At 38.1% G+C, this 17170-nt stretch overlaps 2 protein-coding genes and 1 non-coding gene across 5 annotated transcripts; 2 read left to right on the forward strand and 1 right to left on the reverse strand.

Moving 5' to 3' along the window:
* Positions 1-912: 912 nt before the first annotated feature.
* Positions 913-10905, forward strand: LOC124200570 (serine/threonine-protein phosphatase 6 regulatory ankyrin repeat subunit A-like). Its single transcript, XM_046596837.1, has 2 exons — positions 913-1269; positions 5391-10905. The coding sequence occupies exon 2, from the start codon at positions 5419-5421 to the stop codon at positions 10903-10905; it is 5487 nt and encodes a 1828-aa protein (XP_046452793.1). The 5' UTR covers positions 913-1269; positions 5391-5418.
* A 1235-nt stretch (positions 10906-12140) lies between these two features.
* On the reverse strand, positions 12141-12222 carry Trnas-gcu. Its single transcript has one exon. It is a non-coding gene; the product is annotated as a tRNA-Ser (tRNA).
* A 548-nt stretch (positions 12223-12770) lies between these two features.
* Positions 12771-16584, forward strand: LOC124199399 (nucleolar transcription factor 1-like). Of its 3 annotated transcripts, none has more exons than XM_046595199.1 (15): positions 12771-12855; positions 13336-13427; positions 13508-13570; positions 13753-13890; positions 13951-14060; positions 14128-14184; positions 14258-14356; positions 14429-14539; positions 14597-14700; positions 14765-14936; positions 14995-15305; positions 15371-15542; positions 15601-15911; positions 15975-16146; positions 16205-16584. In XM_046595199.1, the coding sequence occupies exons 2-15, from the start codon at positions 13349-13351 to the stop codon at positions 16340-16342; spliced, it is 2037 nt and encodes a 678-aa protein (XP_046451155.1). In that variant the 5' UTR covers positions 12771-12855; positions 13336-13348; the 3' UTR covers positions 16343-16584. The 3 variants fall into 3 exon arrangements, with proteins under 3 accessions (XP_046451155.1, XP_046451156.1, XP_046451157.1); XM_046595200.1 differs by having other exon boundaries at positions 12790-12824; XM_046595201.1 differs by lacking the exon at positions 12771-12855 and adding an exon at positions 12909-12927.
* Positions 16585-17170: the final 586 nt, after the last annotated feature.

The raw sequence follows: 17170 nt of genomic DNA on the forward strand, positions 1-17170 counted from the left end.
TTCCGATAAAGAGATGGGCGGATTGAAGCATGCGGAAACGCAATTGAAATCAGTCCATCTGCTGCAGACATTGAAATTCAAATTTCCCGAGCAATACAATAAATGGCGGGTTAAGGCTTTCGAAAAATGGTGAAATGGTAGGCCTATACGAGAATTGCATTACTTGTTCATTGAAAATGGGCAATGAATGCCAGGAACACTTCATTACTGTAACAAAGAGAGAAACGGGAGGAAAGGGTTTGAAAGAGTCCATCTTGAAATTTTCCCCTCTCTTCGTCCACCACAACCCGAGATTATATCTCTAATCAAAACTGAAAGATGAGGGAATAAACATGTGTGCAAATGTGGCAATGTTATACAAAAGCAACTACGGTATTTCGGTAAATATACACAGAGACGAGAAAAACAGGAAAATGCTGGAACGACTTGTGGTGTTCAACGGGACAATACAAAACAAAAACAAAAAACGAGTGAACGTTGTTCGATATTGAAATTCGCTCGCTTCGTCCCTACCCCACGATGCAGCAGCAAAAGACGGCCATATAGACGGCCATATATAATATATCGAATCATCCAAATGGCGGTAACTAGTTACATTCAAAAGGTTATTCACGTTCCATCTGTCTATGAGGTTTCTCATAATTTAGTAAACTGTAAAGCTCAGAAATAGTCTAATCGCCCACGTAGAAATAAATCGTCATCCTGCTGACACAAACACAGTGATTAGTAAGCCCTAGTAAAAGAACCTTTTCAAATAAGTCGCTTTTTAAATTTCGATGATCACATTTCCGATTTAGATCATCAGGTTACTTGGCAGTCGCGAGTATATACTTGATTATTCTCTAATCGGCATGCTCTTCAAAAAAAAGATGTCAGAACTAAGATTCTGATGCCTGCTGCAGCCTAAGGCTAAATATTATTGACACACATACGTAATATGCTGGCACTGGCTATTTCGGTGAAATGCTGTTTCCGTATCATCAAATGGATCTTTAAACTGCACACGAAACCCATGAATTTAAAAGAGATTATATTGGGGGATAATAGGTGGCTGACGCCGAGCATGACGGAATCAACTGACGAACAAAAACAAGAAATCAAAAATGAGCTATCAGATGGAATAATATGGGAGGATCTCCCTTATCCTGCCCTTGGAGGGGGCCCTTCGTGATAAAATTGACAAAATTCATTGGCATCTAATCAGTTCATTTCGTTGATTTAACACTAACGGATACATCGCACAAGTGCTGGAACAACCTTCTACAAGGGGTAAGCAAAGTAATTTTTAATGAGGGTGATTCCATAAGAAAACGACCAAAACCAGTAGCGACCATCTCACGGATTAGATCGCCACTAGGCTTTTTCGATTCATATCAATAAAAAAAAAATTTCCCTTACGGAAAAATCTCATCAAACTATATGAGAAATCATATGTTTATTAATGACCTCAATGATTTTTTAATAATTTTTGATGATCTCATATATTTCTCATTAAATTGATGAGAATTTTCACCCTCATATTTATCATTAAAAGTGTTTAAAATATTTTTGTCTCATTTTATATGAGATATAACCCAATCCGTAGTAAGAAATCAGAAAGAAATCATATAAATTTCATGATTTTACCACAGACTTTTCGCATGAGAAATATGCAAGAAACTGGTGATAATTAACCATAAATATCATGATATTTTCTTAAAATAAATCAGTAATATATCATGTATTCTTAGTTTTTAATCATTAATTTCTATTGGTATTTTGTAATGAGATACTTGTATAAAATCATGTGGAAATCAATAAAATGTCATGATTTTCCCGCAGTTTTTTCGCATAAAAGATCTGCAAAAAATCAGTGATTTTTAAGCAGGAATATCATGATATTTTCTTATAATCAATAAGTAATTTGTCATAAATTCTGAGTTATTAATCATTAATTTCTATTGATGTTTTGTTAAGAGATTCTTGTATAAATTCATGTGAAAATCAATAAAATCTCATGATTTTTCCGAAGTTTTTTCGCATGAAAAATCTGCAAAAAAACAGTGATTATTAAGCGGGAATATCATGATATATTCTTATAATAAATCAATATTTTATCATATATTCTGAGTTATCAATCATTAATTTCTATTGATGTTTTGTATTGAGATACTTGTATGAAATCATGTGAAAATCAATTTTACCTATGACATTATAAGATTTTTTTTTGGTTTTCTTTTATACAGTTTTTTGGCTTAAAAATCATGAAATTTATTATTAAATGTCTATCAGAAATCAGGTAGATTTAGGTGTGAGATCATGATATTTAATTATAATTATTTTATATATTATCATTTATTAAAAACTATTTATCAATCATTTCTCTAATGCTTCATAGTGAGATTTTTCATTAAAATCATGTGAAAATCAGTTCCTACTAAGGAATCAAAAGATTTTTTGGTATTATTTTTACCCAATTTTGGGCTTTAAAATCTTCAAATTCATAACAAAAAGTCAGTAACAATCAGCTACAATTCAACAGATCACATGTGAAATTATAACTATTTAATCGTCAATATTTTCTTATGTTTTGTAATGATGTTTGGTGAAAAATCAAGGGAAAGTTATTTCTACATATATGACATCAAAATATTGTCTTGTATTCTTTTAATACAATCCTAAAAATATCAGTTAAAATCAGCAAATAAGTATATAGGCCTACCTGGAAAAAAATATTCTGACTTTAAATTCTTTTTGAACTTTAACATTTTTTATTTATACCTTTCGTAAATATATGGTAGCTATCTAATTCTCACAAAAATTACACGATGTTTTTATAATCACAAGATAGGCTGGGATAACTATTTTTTTTTAACGCGCTAAGTAAATTTGAGTGAAAGTTCTATTTTACTCTGGTTGTATTTTTTTTGTGTGAATTATTCTAAGTCCCGAAATCTGGCTTTTATCTAACTAAACAAACCAATTGATTATATGGTATGTCAAAACGCATCATAGAAATTTTTACTAAGTTTTTTCACGCGCTAAGTAAATTTGAGTGCAATTTCTATTTGACTCTGGTATGTGTTTTTTGTGTAAATTATTCTAAGTCCCATAACCCCGTTGTTATCTAACTAAAGTAACCAATTTATTAATTTCTACGTTAAAAAGCTTCAAACATAACATCAATTGGTGGTGTAGTGGTTAGCAGATTGGCAAGCCACCCAGGAAGTCGAGGTTCGATTCCTGGTCAGGGCAATTCTTTTTTTCAATTTATATGATTAAAATCTCATTTAAAAGCGCTCAAATTCTCATTCAAATTTTAGTGAGAAAATCATGAACATTTTAGTGGTGAAAAGAGAAATTAAGCGAGATTACAGTTAAACCTCAGTCAGAAATCATTATATTTACGCGACTAATCATTTATATTTAGATGAGAAATAACATAATTCTCACTTTGTTCACATGAAATTAATGATTAACGGCTGATTTTAAACTTGAAAATGTCCCAAATTCTAATCAAAAGTCATTAAATAAATGTTAAATAAATGATATTTTGCTGTTAATCTCACCAAAATATCACGACAAAATGAATTTCCCGTAGGGATTCTGTACAGGTTTTTTGGCATACGGGAGGATTAGTTCAAATTTCGCCAATAGATGGATTTTTGGAATTTTGAACTGCGCGCGTAGAAAATGGAAAACGGTTTGAACTGCGCGCCTAGAAAATGAAAAACAGTTTGAACTGCGCGCGTAGAAACTGGCATCTAGGCTCTAGCGACCAAAATTAAAAGTTAACTGGCATCTATCTAGGCTCTAGGCGGCCTAGAGGCTCCGCCACCCACACCTATGTCGCACCCCAATGTTTGACATAACTTTTGAATGTTTCGATATGTTTTAATTGATTTCGATATGTATTATTTTTAATAAGTATAGCCTACGATTTCAAGTAAAAATATCAAAATAACTTAAACGAAGCGTAAGAGGGGGTGGGGGTTGGTGGGTGTTGTGGTTTTGTTTTGTTCTAACTGTTTATAGATTTATCTGTAACTATAACTAATTATTTCTTATTCATATTGCTTATGATAATAATAAATTTTGCTGTAACTTAAGCTAAAAAGAGAGTGCGACGTGGGGTGGCGGGGCGAAGCCTCCGCCACACCTAAGTCGCACCCCTTATGATTCACAGATATTTTTTTATGTTCCGATAGGCCTATGTTTGATTGATACTATTTAATGTAAAAGTATAACGGTAATTTAAGCGATTAACGAAGCGCGAAGGGGGGGGGGGGGGCGGGGGTTGGCGGGCGAAGCCCGCCAACCCCCGCCCCCCCCCCCTCCTGATTCACCATACCGATAGATTCATGTAATTAATTTTGAGTTTCATGTTTACTTTTTACTTTTGCTTTTTTAAATTTTAAATTGATATTATTGCCTACGGGAACCTCGCAAACCGGAACGGGATGCCAGCATGAGAATTAAGGTTATTCTCATGTATTTCTTTATGAGTTTTAATGAGATTTTTCCGTAAGGGTTTCCTCGAAAGATTTTGACAAAAATGGCGCGTTCGCCTGGCGCGAACGTTTGAATTTTTAAAAGTCCGCTTGACCATATAATCATAAAAATTTTTGTTTGCATATTGAAATGCGTTTATTGGCTCATTTATCAGAACATGTTGTCATAAGGATAACATAATAGACATAAGGTTCAAATTTCAAACTCGTAGCTTAAGTTAAAGGTTTTTTTTTCATTTTAAAAGTACAAAAAATGTGTTTTTTCTCAAAATTGACGTTTTTCAACTTTAAAAACGGGAATGACAGACCATAGGAATTTCTTTGATTTTTTCAGGGTAGAAAGCTTGTTGTATTTAGTACATTTAAAAAAAATAATTAGGTGTATTTAATTTTTTGTTTAGGAAATATTTCACATTTTATACTAGCGATTTTTTTACTCAATAACTATTAAATTTGGACCACACATTGACAGGGTTCTCTTTCACATTTTCACTAATTTTTATGAACCCACGTCAGTTTTAACTTAACCTTTTATCACATTAAATTTGTTCATTTTTAAAATTTTTGAATTTCACGCCACCTGGTGGTGCAACCTTTGACTTTGTCGGCCTTGGTCTTAAAAAATTGTTTATCCTTATGACAACATGTTCTGATAGATAAATGATCCAATAAACGCATTACAATATGCTAAAAAACATTTTTATGATTATATGGACTTTTTAAAAATTCAAACGTTCGCGCCAGGCGAACGCGCAATTTTTTCAAAATCCTTCGAGGAAAATTTTTTTTAATTGATATGAATCGAAAAAGCCTAGTGGCGATCAAATCCGTGAGATGGTCGCCACAGGTTTTGGTCGTTTTCATATGGAATCACCCATGAGAAAAAAAAACTCATTTTAGTTTTGAAAACATTAGTGCATCAATTAGCATGGCGACACTGGAGAGCTTAGCTAAGTGGATCCCATTTTCACAATACTTTGGTGGCGAGTCCCAGCAAAAGTTGCTCTTTGTGCCCGATGCTGATAAACCTGACGTGGATCACGAAATATCGGAACCTGCTCTCTTTCGATTTTTATTGAATGAAGAAACTTTGAAAAATTTCGATGAAGCTGAAGTTGAAATACCTGAAATGCTGGCCGTTTTAAAAACCATCGACAAAGAATCAAAAATAATTGAATTCGAAACCCACCAAAGCAGCATAGATATCATGAAGGATTTTAAAGGAGCTTTCCACGTCTTCATCGTCTTCAAATCGACAAGTGAAAAAGTTGGAGACTATTGGTGGTCACTAGAAAAAGGCATGGACTTCATCACTTTACAACGATCCAGCAACAAAAACGGCGTCAAGGACAAGTTATACGGCGAATCGCGAACTAAAGTTGAGCCGATTGAAGAAGGATTAATTGGGAAAGGTACGATTCAAGATCTTTTTGCATTACTTTGGGCCCAACAGATTATTCCAGAAAAGTATCACATCTTGAACTCCAACTGCCAGTCCTTTGTCACTTTCATCAGTCAACAAATTACCGAAAAAGGATACAAATACCAGGGTTTTTTCAAGTACTCTCCCGCCCCTGAAAGTGGGCGGGACAAAAAAATGTTGGATTTAATTGTAATCCTAAGGGGGAGTTCTGATTGGCACCCTTTATTCACTCTAATTCAAATGGGAAATATCGATCTTTTCGATAAAATAGTAGCGAGTGGCAAGTACGACATCAACGCCTTCTACAACGGACTTACTCCGCTCGACTCGGCGATTTTGTTTTCGAAAACCGAAATGGTCAAACATCTTCTAAAACATCCACTGAATGCCAATCCCACAATAACACGCGGCAATTTCGGGATGAACGCCCTCCATTGGGCGGCCACGTCCACAATGAAGACGGAGATCTTCGATTTGCTACTAGCACACGACAAAATCAACGTTGACGATGTAGACGGAGACGGAAGAACGGCTCTCCATTGGGCCGCTTATCTATTCAACGTCATCGCCGTTAAACACTTGATAGATAAAGGAGCCAATCCCAACATTATTGACGAAGAAGGTATATCTCCACTTCACGTGGCTGTTTGCAATGCAACGGACATGAAAATCATCGACTTGTTATTGGAGAACATTAAACAAGGAGACATCATGAGCTTGTATAATAACAATGAAAAACTTTTCTCTTTGGCCGGTCATAACAAGCACGAAATAGAAGAGGAAATAGTTGATCGGTTATTGAAAAAAGGCATAATAAAACCTCGGAATACCAACACACGTTTGCTGAAAAGAGGAGCCGATCCCACCGTACGGAACAAAAAAAGCTACACTCCATTTTATTTATTCAATAAAGAACCCGATATTGTCAATTCACTTCTGGAAAGCGGAAAGGTTGACATCAATGAAACTATAGGTGCACATAGATTGACTGTTCTCCATCTGGCAATTATAACATCAAACCTGACTGACGCTCACTTCCTATTGTCAAAAGGAGCTAACCCCAACGTCGGTGATGTAGAAGGACGCACTCCACTTCAATGGGCGGCATGGTTTGCAAAAGACATGACCATCATCGAGTTACTCCTCAATCATCCAGACGTGGATGTCAACTGCTTGAGCAATAACGGACGGAGTGCGCTAGATTTCGCAAAGTACAACGAGCAAGGGCTAAGCGAAGAAATTGCCAATCTGTTGAGAGAGAAAGGTGCCTTGGAAATAGAAAAAAAAACTGTAGGGGCCTACCAAGAAAGCCAGGAATATCACTTAACACTTTTGCGTGATTACAGCAGCAATCGAAAGCCGGACGAAAAGGAAAACTTTTTAAGCGACGCTACAGTACCAATTGAGGACAAAATCGTTAAAATTTCGTATGAATATCTGCTTTCAGCTATCCATAATTCGAACGTAGAAAGCGTTCGTCTCCTATTGAAGAATGGAGCAGATACCAAGACATGGGGAGAAAAAGGAGCGAATGATGCCCTTCATTTTGCATCGTGTTTTGCAAAGACGACGGATGTCATCGACGTCATTCTTGAAACGGGCAAATTCGACATCAACGGAGTTGATAGCCGTGAATGGACACCTCTCCATTATGCAATGGGGGGAACCAACTTTGAAATAAAGATTCGTCACCTGATTGGAAAAGGAGCTGATCCCAATATTGCCGACAAAGAAGGCAACACTCCACTTCACTTCGTGACCTCTCAGCATGCAAAAGAAATTGAGAACATCAATCTAATGCTGGAAAAAGTCGATATCAATCACCGTGACAAAGAAGGCATGACTGCTCCTCACAGCGGAATAATTTTCAAACCCGTGGAGATTGTTCGATGCTTGATGGAAAACGGAGCCGATCCCACCATACGCAACAAAGAAAGCTACACTCCATTTCATTTGGCAGCAATGTTTCTGACAGACACCGATGTTCTCAACCTCATGTTAGAAAACGAAAAACAGATTGATATTGACGAAAGCGACAAAAGTGGATTGACAGCCCTCCATCTGGCAATTATGAAATCCAACGTGATTTCCGTTCGCTTCCTGTTAGCAAGAGGAGCCAACCCCAACGTTGTTGATAAATGTGGGCACACTCCACTTCATGTGGCGGTAGCTCTAGCCAAAAACATGGACATTGTAAAACTACTCCTCAATCAAAACGACGCGAATGTCAATTATTTAGATAATAATGGATTCGATGCGCTACGGTTCACAAAGTACAACAAGTATGGACTTACGGAAATTAGGGAAATTGGTGATTTCGACATCAACTGCCGTGAAGAAAATGGATGGACACCTCTTCATTTCGCAATGATCCCCATAAACGTGGAGACTGCTCGCTACTTGCTAGAAAAGGGAGCCGATCCCACCATAGGAGACAACGAAGGCACCACTCCATTTCATCTGGCAGCGGCATTAAGTCGAGAAACCGACATTCTCGGCTTATTTCTGGCGAATAACAAACAGTTTGATATTGACCACCGAGACAAAACTGAAACGACTGCCCTGCACATGGCAGTCAAGCAATCCAACACAGCTTCAGCAGAATATCTTTTATCAAAAGGAGCCAACCCAAACGCTGCTGTTCAACATGGATACACAACACTTCACATAGCGGCCAAATATGCCAAAGACATGGACATGGTCAAACTACTACTCAATCACAAAGGCACCAATGTCAACTATTTAGACAACAAAGGAAGAAATGCGCTTCATTACGCAATGGACAACATGCACGGACACGGCAAAGTAATTGCCAATCTGTTGAGGGAAAAAATGGCCACGACGTCAGAAGGAGACAATTACGAACCGAAGAACATTGCGGCATTGGTACCAAGTCTCACCGAAGAAGATTCCGACATAGAAACAATTCGTTTGCTGATAGAAGATGGACAAGATGTTAGCGCGATGACATGGGGAGAAAACGGAGCGAACGCACTTCACCTGGCGGCAGCTAATGAAGAGACGACCGATCTCATCGACGCCTTTCTGGAAACGGGAAAATTCGACATCGATGGAGTCGACAACAACGGAAGGACACCTCTCCATTACGCAATCAAAAGACCCAACCCGGTTACAATCAACGCTCTAGCAATTCATACCGAAGCGGTGGACGTGAATTGTGTCGACAAACAAGGAAGGACTCCTCTCGCTTGTGCTAGGGACAACAAACACGGACTAAGTGAAAGAATTGCCAATCGATTGAAAGAAAATGGCGCCGTGAGGGTCGAAGAAGAAATATGCCAAGATAATTTGCTTGACGAATGCACATCAGGGGGAGAGGCCACTGGAAATTCCTTAGTCAACGACGAAGACGAAAATGAGAGCGAAACTGAGAATCCTAAGAAAGCACCTACGTTTAAAATCGTCGTGGATTCGAGCGGGGAAAAGATTCGTATTCAGATCAAGGAGGGAACAAAACTGGGCAAAGGGAATTGGGGAGAACACGTCATGAATGCACTTCGTTCGGCATTACGTAAAGCGAAAGCAACGGAAATCATCGATATCTCTTTGGATACAGAAAGTCGTGACCCGCATGTGACAACACCTCCCGAATGCACATCAGATGATGACAACGAGAATATGGTGAAGAAAGTTCTAACAGAGGCAATCGCACATTCAGACGCTGAAAAGGTTCGCAACCTGATAGAAATGGGAGCCGATATCAGTAAAGTGACGTGGAGAGGATTGAATGCCCTGCATGCTGCATCGGTTTGTGCAAAGACAACCGAAATACTTGATGTCATTTTGGCAAGTGGCGAGATCGACATCAATGCTGGTCGTAACGAAGATGGCGAAACTGCACTTCATTTCGCATTGCGCGCCAACAAAATGACTACTGCTCGCTACTTGCTGGAAAAGGGAGCCGATACCACCAAACGAAACAATGCCGGAAACACTCCATTTCACGAGGCAGCGACATTTAGTCGAGAAACCGACATTCTCGATTTCATTATGGCCAACAACAAAAAATTTGATATTGACCACCGAAACCAATCTGGACTGACTGCCCTCCACATGGCAATCAAGGTATCCAACACAGCTACAGCAGAATATCTTTTATCAAAAGGAGCCAACCCAAACGCTGCTGATCGAAATGGACGCACTCCACTTCACGTGGCGGCCTATTATGCCAAAGACATGGAAATTGTCAAACTACTCCTCAACCGCAAAAACGTGAATGTTAATCATTTAGACAATAGCGGACATAGTGCGCTGTTTTACGCAACGAGCAACGAGCACGGACTTGGCGAGGCAATTGCCAATCTGCTGAGGGAAAAAATGGCCACAAAGGCAGAAGAAATCAATCACGAACCGGAGAACATGGCGGCACCGGTTCCAGCATGTCGCATCAAACAAGATTCGGACATGGAAACGATTCGCTTCTTGATAGAAAATGGACAAGATATTAGCGCAATGACATGGGGAGAAAATGGAGCGAAGGCACTTCACGTGGCGGTAGCTAACGAAAAGACGATGGCGGATCTCATCAACGCCATTCTGGAAACTGGAAAATTTGACGTCAACGGAGTCGACAGCGACGGAAGGACACCTCTCCATTACGCAATCATGGGAACCAACTATGAAAGAAATGTTCCTCACCTGATTGGAAAAGGAGCCGATCCCAATATTGCTGACAACAACGGAATCACCCCTCTTCACATGGCAGTGATACATGCAGAATCGTTGGATCTCATCGATATTCTCCTCAAAACTAAAAAACTAGACGTCAATGACTACGACGACAACGGACTCGCTGCTCGCGATTGCGCTCGATACAACAAACACGGACTAGGCGACACGATTATCGCTCGTCTGACGGAATATATCGAAATGGAATCCCCTACGGAACTTTCAGCTTCACGTACGATCATTTTAGCTTGTATTTGTTTCTGTTTGCTAGCTTTTGTGGTATCAGCCTTACAAAACATATAATGTTTTAATGCTGCAACAACCCCAATAATTTTCTTTTTGAAATAATTCCAATTGTTTCACAATTATACTAATAAGAAATGTTGGAAATTGGTGGCTGTACAATTTAAACAAATAAAAATATTTAATAGCTAATTGTTTTTATCTTCATTCATATTGCCAGTCCTTACGCTTACGATTATACGATTTGAGTATCTAGAGAAGCAAGTCAAACGGGACGCCTGTTCTAAACGTTACAAGAACCGCATCGTTGGCTGCTCTGCTGTATCAACGTAATTCTTTCATTCAATTGTCCTTTCATTCAGAATTAGATTCAGAAATGGTCAATTGTCAATAAACTTAAGACGCGTTAGTTGCGTCGTGAAGTGAAAGACAGGAGAAACAACGACGTACTAAGAGTTTGATATCATGCTGAAGCCGGCTGGAACTAAACCGCTTGGCGGCGCTGAGTGGTGGTAGGGCAGTTTTACTTTTTGTGTTTACAACATTAGTAGAAGTTAGCTACTGTAGCAAAGTTTTATTGAATTTTCAACATAGCTTAAGTTAATTTGTTTTATGAAGAAGTGAATTTATGTTCTCGAAATGACTATTTGAATCTTTTTTTCCCTTCCCAGTTCCCACTGCTTTGCAAAACTGCCCTACCACCGCACAGCGCCGCCAAGCGGTTTAGTTCCAGCCAGGCTTCAGCATGATATCAGATTTTGGTCTGTTAGCCTATTCCGTTGTTTCTCCTGTCATTCTTCTTCATGGTTGCGTTAAACAATTTTTCCTATTGTAGCATAGGTTAAGAAACTGCTCGAGGAACTGACCTGAACAAAAGTTAAGGTGTAGGCCTACTGTGTCAGGATCCATCTCAGATTTTCCTTTCCTTCCGCATATCGACATCGTCCGACAGCAGGAGCACTGGCCATCATCCGGAAGTGGGCGAAATAATATTTCCTAGATTGAATAGCGGTTGACTTTGTTAGTAGCGGAATGGGACAGGTGATGTGATTTTCTCGAATAGTCTAGGTTGAGTATGAAAAAATTTATACATGCTGGCAAAAAAAAAATGAAAAATTCAAACGAGGTCAGACCACGCCCCACGGATAATAACGCCAATCGATGAAGGGAAGGTGGCCTTTAATTCGATTTGGTCACTCTTCCCTCACTCACATCACACAAGACGGACGGAAGGATATCTATAAAACAAACATAATGCGGAAACATCTGGCCAAATGTTTAAAATTGCACAGTGTCGACGTGGATGAGATTCGAACTCATGCGTGCAGAACACAACAGATTAGCAGTCTGTCGCCTTAACCACTCGGCCACCACGTCTGCAGCTTCATCCACTACCATGATATGATTATCACATTTGATAGCACACATCTTGATGGTCGAATTTTGTTCTGGATTGAAATTTCGTATGATTTCCAATAGCCGAATCACCAGGTTAAACGAACAGCAAAAGTCGGTCGTTTATTGGTGAATACTTGGCGAAATAAGTAGTGCAAACTTCCCTCTGCTTCCCTAATAAAAGTCGGTCAATAACTACGAACTTTCTGCTGACAAAGAACAGCATAAAGACAGAAACCATGTGTATCCTGGAGAGACACTCTCTCCTGCAGAAACTCTTTTTAATCTGTGCAGACATCAAAATGTGCAGACTCCAAACATGGCCAATGGCCACAATGAAAAGCTAAACAAAAGTACAATACCCCAAATGCAAAATTAATTAAACTGAGAATATACTAGGCCTAGGCCTAGCCTACTAGACAGAAAATTTATAACCGCCAAAAAATAAAAAGAAAGAAAAAACCTTGCCTCCTCTCCACCCTAACAACACATCGATTTGGCCTAAGGGCATCAAACATGGCTGCCGTCTCAACATGCCGTCTGCTGACCTTGACACTGTGCAATCGTCTGTGTTAACGTCTGAGGTATGACGCGTTAATGTCTCTTCAATTTTTGGTAAGTTCAACAATAGATAACAAACTTCGGTAAAAAACGGTCATCACTCTGGCACAGATTCGTATAGGATAGGTATACCAGGAACATGGCCACCTTATTTCGCAAGTGCTCATGTGAAATTCCATAAATTTGTTTCGTGCATTTTTAGTTACTTGTAAACTTTATTTTGCTAACCTGATAAAATCATTTACTATGTTACAAGTAGATATTCACTGTTAAGTGGCATGAGCATGACCATTCGAATGTTGGGGAATTTAAGGTGAAGTGTCAAGTGAGGTTTCCATGATAACATGGCGGGTCTTCGGGCTCATCTTGTCGTCGAACGTCGACCAGTGACTTAAAAATGTAGTCTCTAGTTTGGCCAGGTTTGGCATTGTAATTATGAAAATGATTTTTGCCTTATCGATCTGCTTCAATCTTTCAAAACCGTCGCCATCCAAAGTCTAAGTGTGTGCTCAACAATATCTTTTGACATTTCAGATTTTAAATTAAAATGGGAAACGAAAGAAAACCAACAAGGATTTACGACGACGTAGCATCGACTTCATCTACAAACGCGCGAATGAATGAAGGTCAGTGACATTGATTCTTATTAATTGTTTTACAATTAGACTTGTTTCTGTTGTTAATATGTGTTATGTAATTTTCCTAGGATCAAGAAAGCGCAAAGCACCTTCCAGTCCAATACCAGATGATTATGCACATTCACCTCTAGGTACTATTTGCATATTTTTTTTGTGTGTGTAACATTTTACTATTGATATTAGTAATAATCAGTTAAATTTTTTAACTATGTAATAAATTTTAAATTATTTTTATTCCAGGATTACTTTTGGAAATTTTATGTGTACTGCAAACATGATGTTGTAAAATTATTATTTTTTATTTGTTTTACAGTTGAGGCCAAAGACGAAGATGATGAAGGGAGAGAAGATGAGGAGGAAGAGAAAGAAGATAGTAACGATGAAATAGATGACGATTTAGAAGGTAACGATGTCGAGGAAGAGGACGAAGAAGAAAATGGGATCGCTTCAGGTATAAGAAAACTCAACGTGTTGTTATGTTGATCAATGTATGTCTATTCTCTAATTACAGCATGGCCCAAGAGTGACGATTGCGAGCTCTTTAAGCGTATCCGAAAAGCATGTCCAAAAGATGATGCCATGAAGTACGAATTGCGTGTCAACCATTTGAACTGGGAATCTGTAAGTTAAATTTTAAGTTTGTAAAAACTAATCCGATTGAACTTCAACAAATGCCTTTTAATTCCAGATTAAATTTCAAGATTATTCTGCAGAAGAGTGTAAAAATCGGTGGTTACATGTTCAAGTACGTAAACATTATAACATTTTTGGCTCGAAAGAAGTCACTTCTATGAACTGATCCAATTATACGATATTAGACTCATTTGAGGAATTATCGGATCCTTGCCGAAGTGTTAGAAGATGCTGAATCGTGGGTAGATGGACCATGTTATAATAACTTAAACAAAAGAAGAATGGTATTAGTTTTTATTTGCTACATTTATCTTTGCATTGCTTCAAATTTTTTTTTTATGGTTTTCATTTTCCAGAATACCCAGAAGCATCCTGATGTTCAGCCCAAAAAGCCAAGAACTTCCTACATGTTGCCCTCCATGGAACAAAACGATGCTGTTTTGGAGAAGCAATCTGGTCTGGAAGTGGTATGAAAAGTAGATAGTAAATCTTCTGCCTGTTTTTTGACATATTTTTATCACCAGAAAAATGAATTGGCTTCAACAACAGAGAAATCCCCTGCTTTGGCGGCTAGTAATCAAATGTTATTCAAAGCAGAGAAGATAACTGAACCTCTTAAACCACCAGCGTAATTAAAGTTTCTATTGTATTGTAGAGTGATGGTATACCATTTAATTGTTTTTCATTATTAGGAGTGCTGCTGCTTATTACGTTATGACGCATCATTCCAAATTTGGTAATCTTACTCCTGCTGAAATTGATGTTGTTTGGGGAATGGTGTCTGAGAAACAAAAGAAAAAGCGCGTTAAAGAACACAAAAAGGTGCAGAAAGACTACGTTCGGGAATTTGAAAAATTCATCAGGGTAAATTGAATTTTTCCATTTTTGTGCTTATTTTTATCTTAGCGAATTTTGTGTTTAGTCATTGAATCCAGCCGAACTTAAATCTTACCGCATAGTTATGAAGAATCGAGCTCGAGATCAGGAAGATGGAGATAAAGAAAATAAATCCACTTCCGCATCTTTAAAATCCCCAGAGGGTTCCAGTGATTCGCCGTCCAAAGAATCCGTGGCAAGTGCTGATTCGAAATCTGTCAAGTCATCTTCGAATGTCAATGTGAAGTCATCAACAGAAAAAATGGATTCAAAAACACTGACATCCCGTCCTTTGGCGCCTAGTCATCAATCGTTGTTTGTGGCAGATAAGATGGTCGAACCAACTAAACCACCAGCGTAATTAAAATTTCTATTGTATTGTAGAGTGATGGTAAACCATTGAAATTTTATTTCATTATTAGGAGTGCTGCTGCTTATTACGTTATGACACATCAGTCCAAATTGGGTGAACTTTCTCCTGCTGAAATCGATGTTGTTTGGATAAAGTTGTCTGGGGAACAGAGGAAGAAGTGCATTGAAGAACACTCAAATAAGTATGAAGATTATGTTTTGGATTTGGATAAATTCGCCAAGGTAAATTCAAGCGTTTCATTTTTGTGCCAATTTTTATCTAATCGAATTTTGTGTCAAGTCATTGAATCCAGCCGAACTTAGATCTCACCGCACAGTTATGGAGAATCGAGATCAGGAAGATGGAGATAAAGAAAGTAAATCCATTTCCGCATCTTCAAAATCTCCAGAGGGTTCCACTGGTTCGCCGTCGAAAAAATCCGCGGCAAGTGCTGATTCGAAATCTGACAAACCACCTTCCCAAATCAATTCCAATATGAAGTCATCAACAGAAAAAATGGCTTCAACAACACTGAAATCATCTTCTTTGGCGGCCAGTCATCAATCGTTATTCAAAGCAGAGAAGATGACTGAACCACTTAAACCACCAGCGTAATTGAAATTTCTGTTATACTGTGGAGTGATGGTACCATTGAAATATTTTTTCATTATTAGGAGTGCTGCTGCTTATTACGCTATGACGCATCATTCCAAATTGGGTCAACTTACTCATGCTGAAATCGAGGTTCTTTGGGGAAGGGTGTCTGAGAAAGAGAAGAAGAAGTTCATTGAAGAACTCAAAAAGGTGCATAAAGACTACGTTCGCGAATTTGAAAAATTCATCAGGGTAATTTCAAGCGTTCCATTTTTGTACTAATTTTATGTAATCGAATTTTGTAATTTAGACATTGAATCCAGCCGAACTTAGATCTTATCGCACAATTATGAGAAACCGTGCTCGGGATGAGGAGGAAGAAGTTAAAGAAAGTTCTGACGAAGAAAGTTCTGATGAAGAAAGAAATGACGAAGAAAGAATGTTGTGAACCGACTAGTTCCAATGAAACAAGTGGCGCTTTCTCCGGCGATGACCTTCTAATTGCCTCGGAAGAAGACTAAACGGGCTGATAATGTACCGTTTAAAAGTGTTAAATTGAAATGTTAAATGTTTTTTACCAACCTAGAAACTTCGTTAAGTACCTACCAATTAGTTATTGGTCGTCAAATTGGTGTTGAACATCCGTTAATTCAGAATCTCTAGACCCTTAAAATAAAATGCGTAAACAAAGCCAACGGACATTCTTTCCGATAACCCAGATGGATCTCTAGAGAGTCGGGATCTTTTTTATTTTTCTAGTATACTAGTGGGCTTTCTTTTTCTCGGAATATGCAATACCACACATGTCCAATCGACAGCGGCGCCGTCATTTCTTACTCTTACAAAGTCAAATAATTAAATAAAGATATTCAATTCGGAAAGACCGAAAGAGAGACAGGAATAGGCAAAAAGTAACTGCATTCTTTATATTCATTTGGCTGCTGGGCCTATTCATACGAACGTGGGCCGTTACAGACGACCGAAAACAAACTAAAAAGACATCAACTATAGATATATGTAGATCAATATATAGATTTTTAAAAAATGCAATTTGTATATTTCACAATCTGCCAATACCAATATACCATCATTCGTTAATAACTTAAAACTTTTTTTAAAATGACCAATCCAGGATAAAAATACGCAGTCAAACAGGAATAAACCTACTGCCGCCGTGCCGCGGGACGTTTAGTCGTTTACAAACGTTTTTTGACGCTTAAATAAAATTGGCAACTTCGGACGTTAGGCCAACTCTATTCCAAATTTCCAATGCCTT

This window comes from Daphnia pulex, chromosome 8, assembly GCF_021134715.1.
Source record: "Daphnia pulex isolate KAP4 chromosome 8, ASM2113471v1".
NCBI classification, from domain to species: domain Eukaryota; kingdom Metazoa; phylum Arthropoda; class Branchiopoda; order Diplostraca; family Daphniidae; genus Daphnia; species Daphnia pulex.

Bases quoted from the DNA above. Each gene is read 5' to 3' on its own strand.
- LOC124199399 (XM_046595199.1), top strand. From the start codon at position 13,349: ATGGGAAACGAAAGAAAACCAACAAGGATTTACGACGACGTAGCATCG. The intron at 15,306-15,370 runs GTAATTAAAATT...TTTCATTATTAG, and splicing joins GAACCAACTAAACCACCAGC to GAGTGCTGCTGCTTATTACG. The intron at 15,543-15,600 runs GTAAATTCAAGC...TTTTGTGTCAAG, and splicing joins ATTTGGATAAATTCGCCAAG to TCATTGAATCCAGCCGAACT.
- LOC124200570 (XM_046596837.1), top strand. From the start codon at position 5,419: ATGGCGACACTGGAGAGCTTAGCTAAGTGGATCCCATTTTCACAATAC.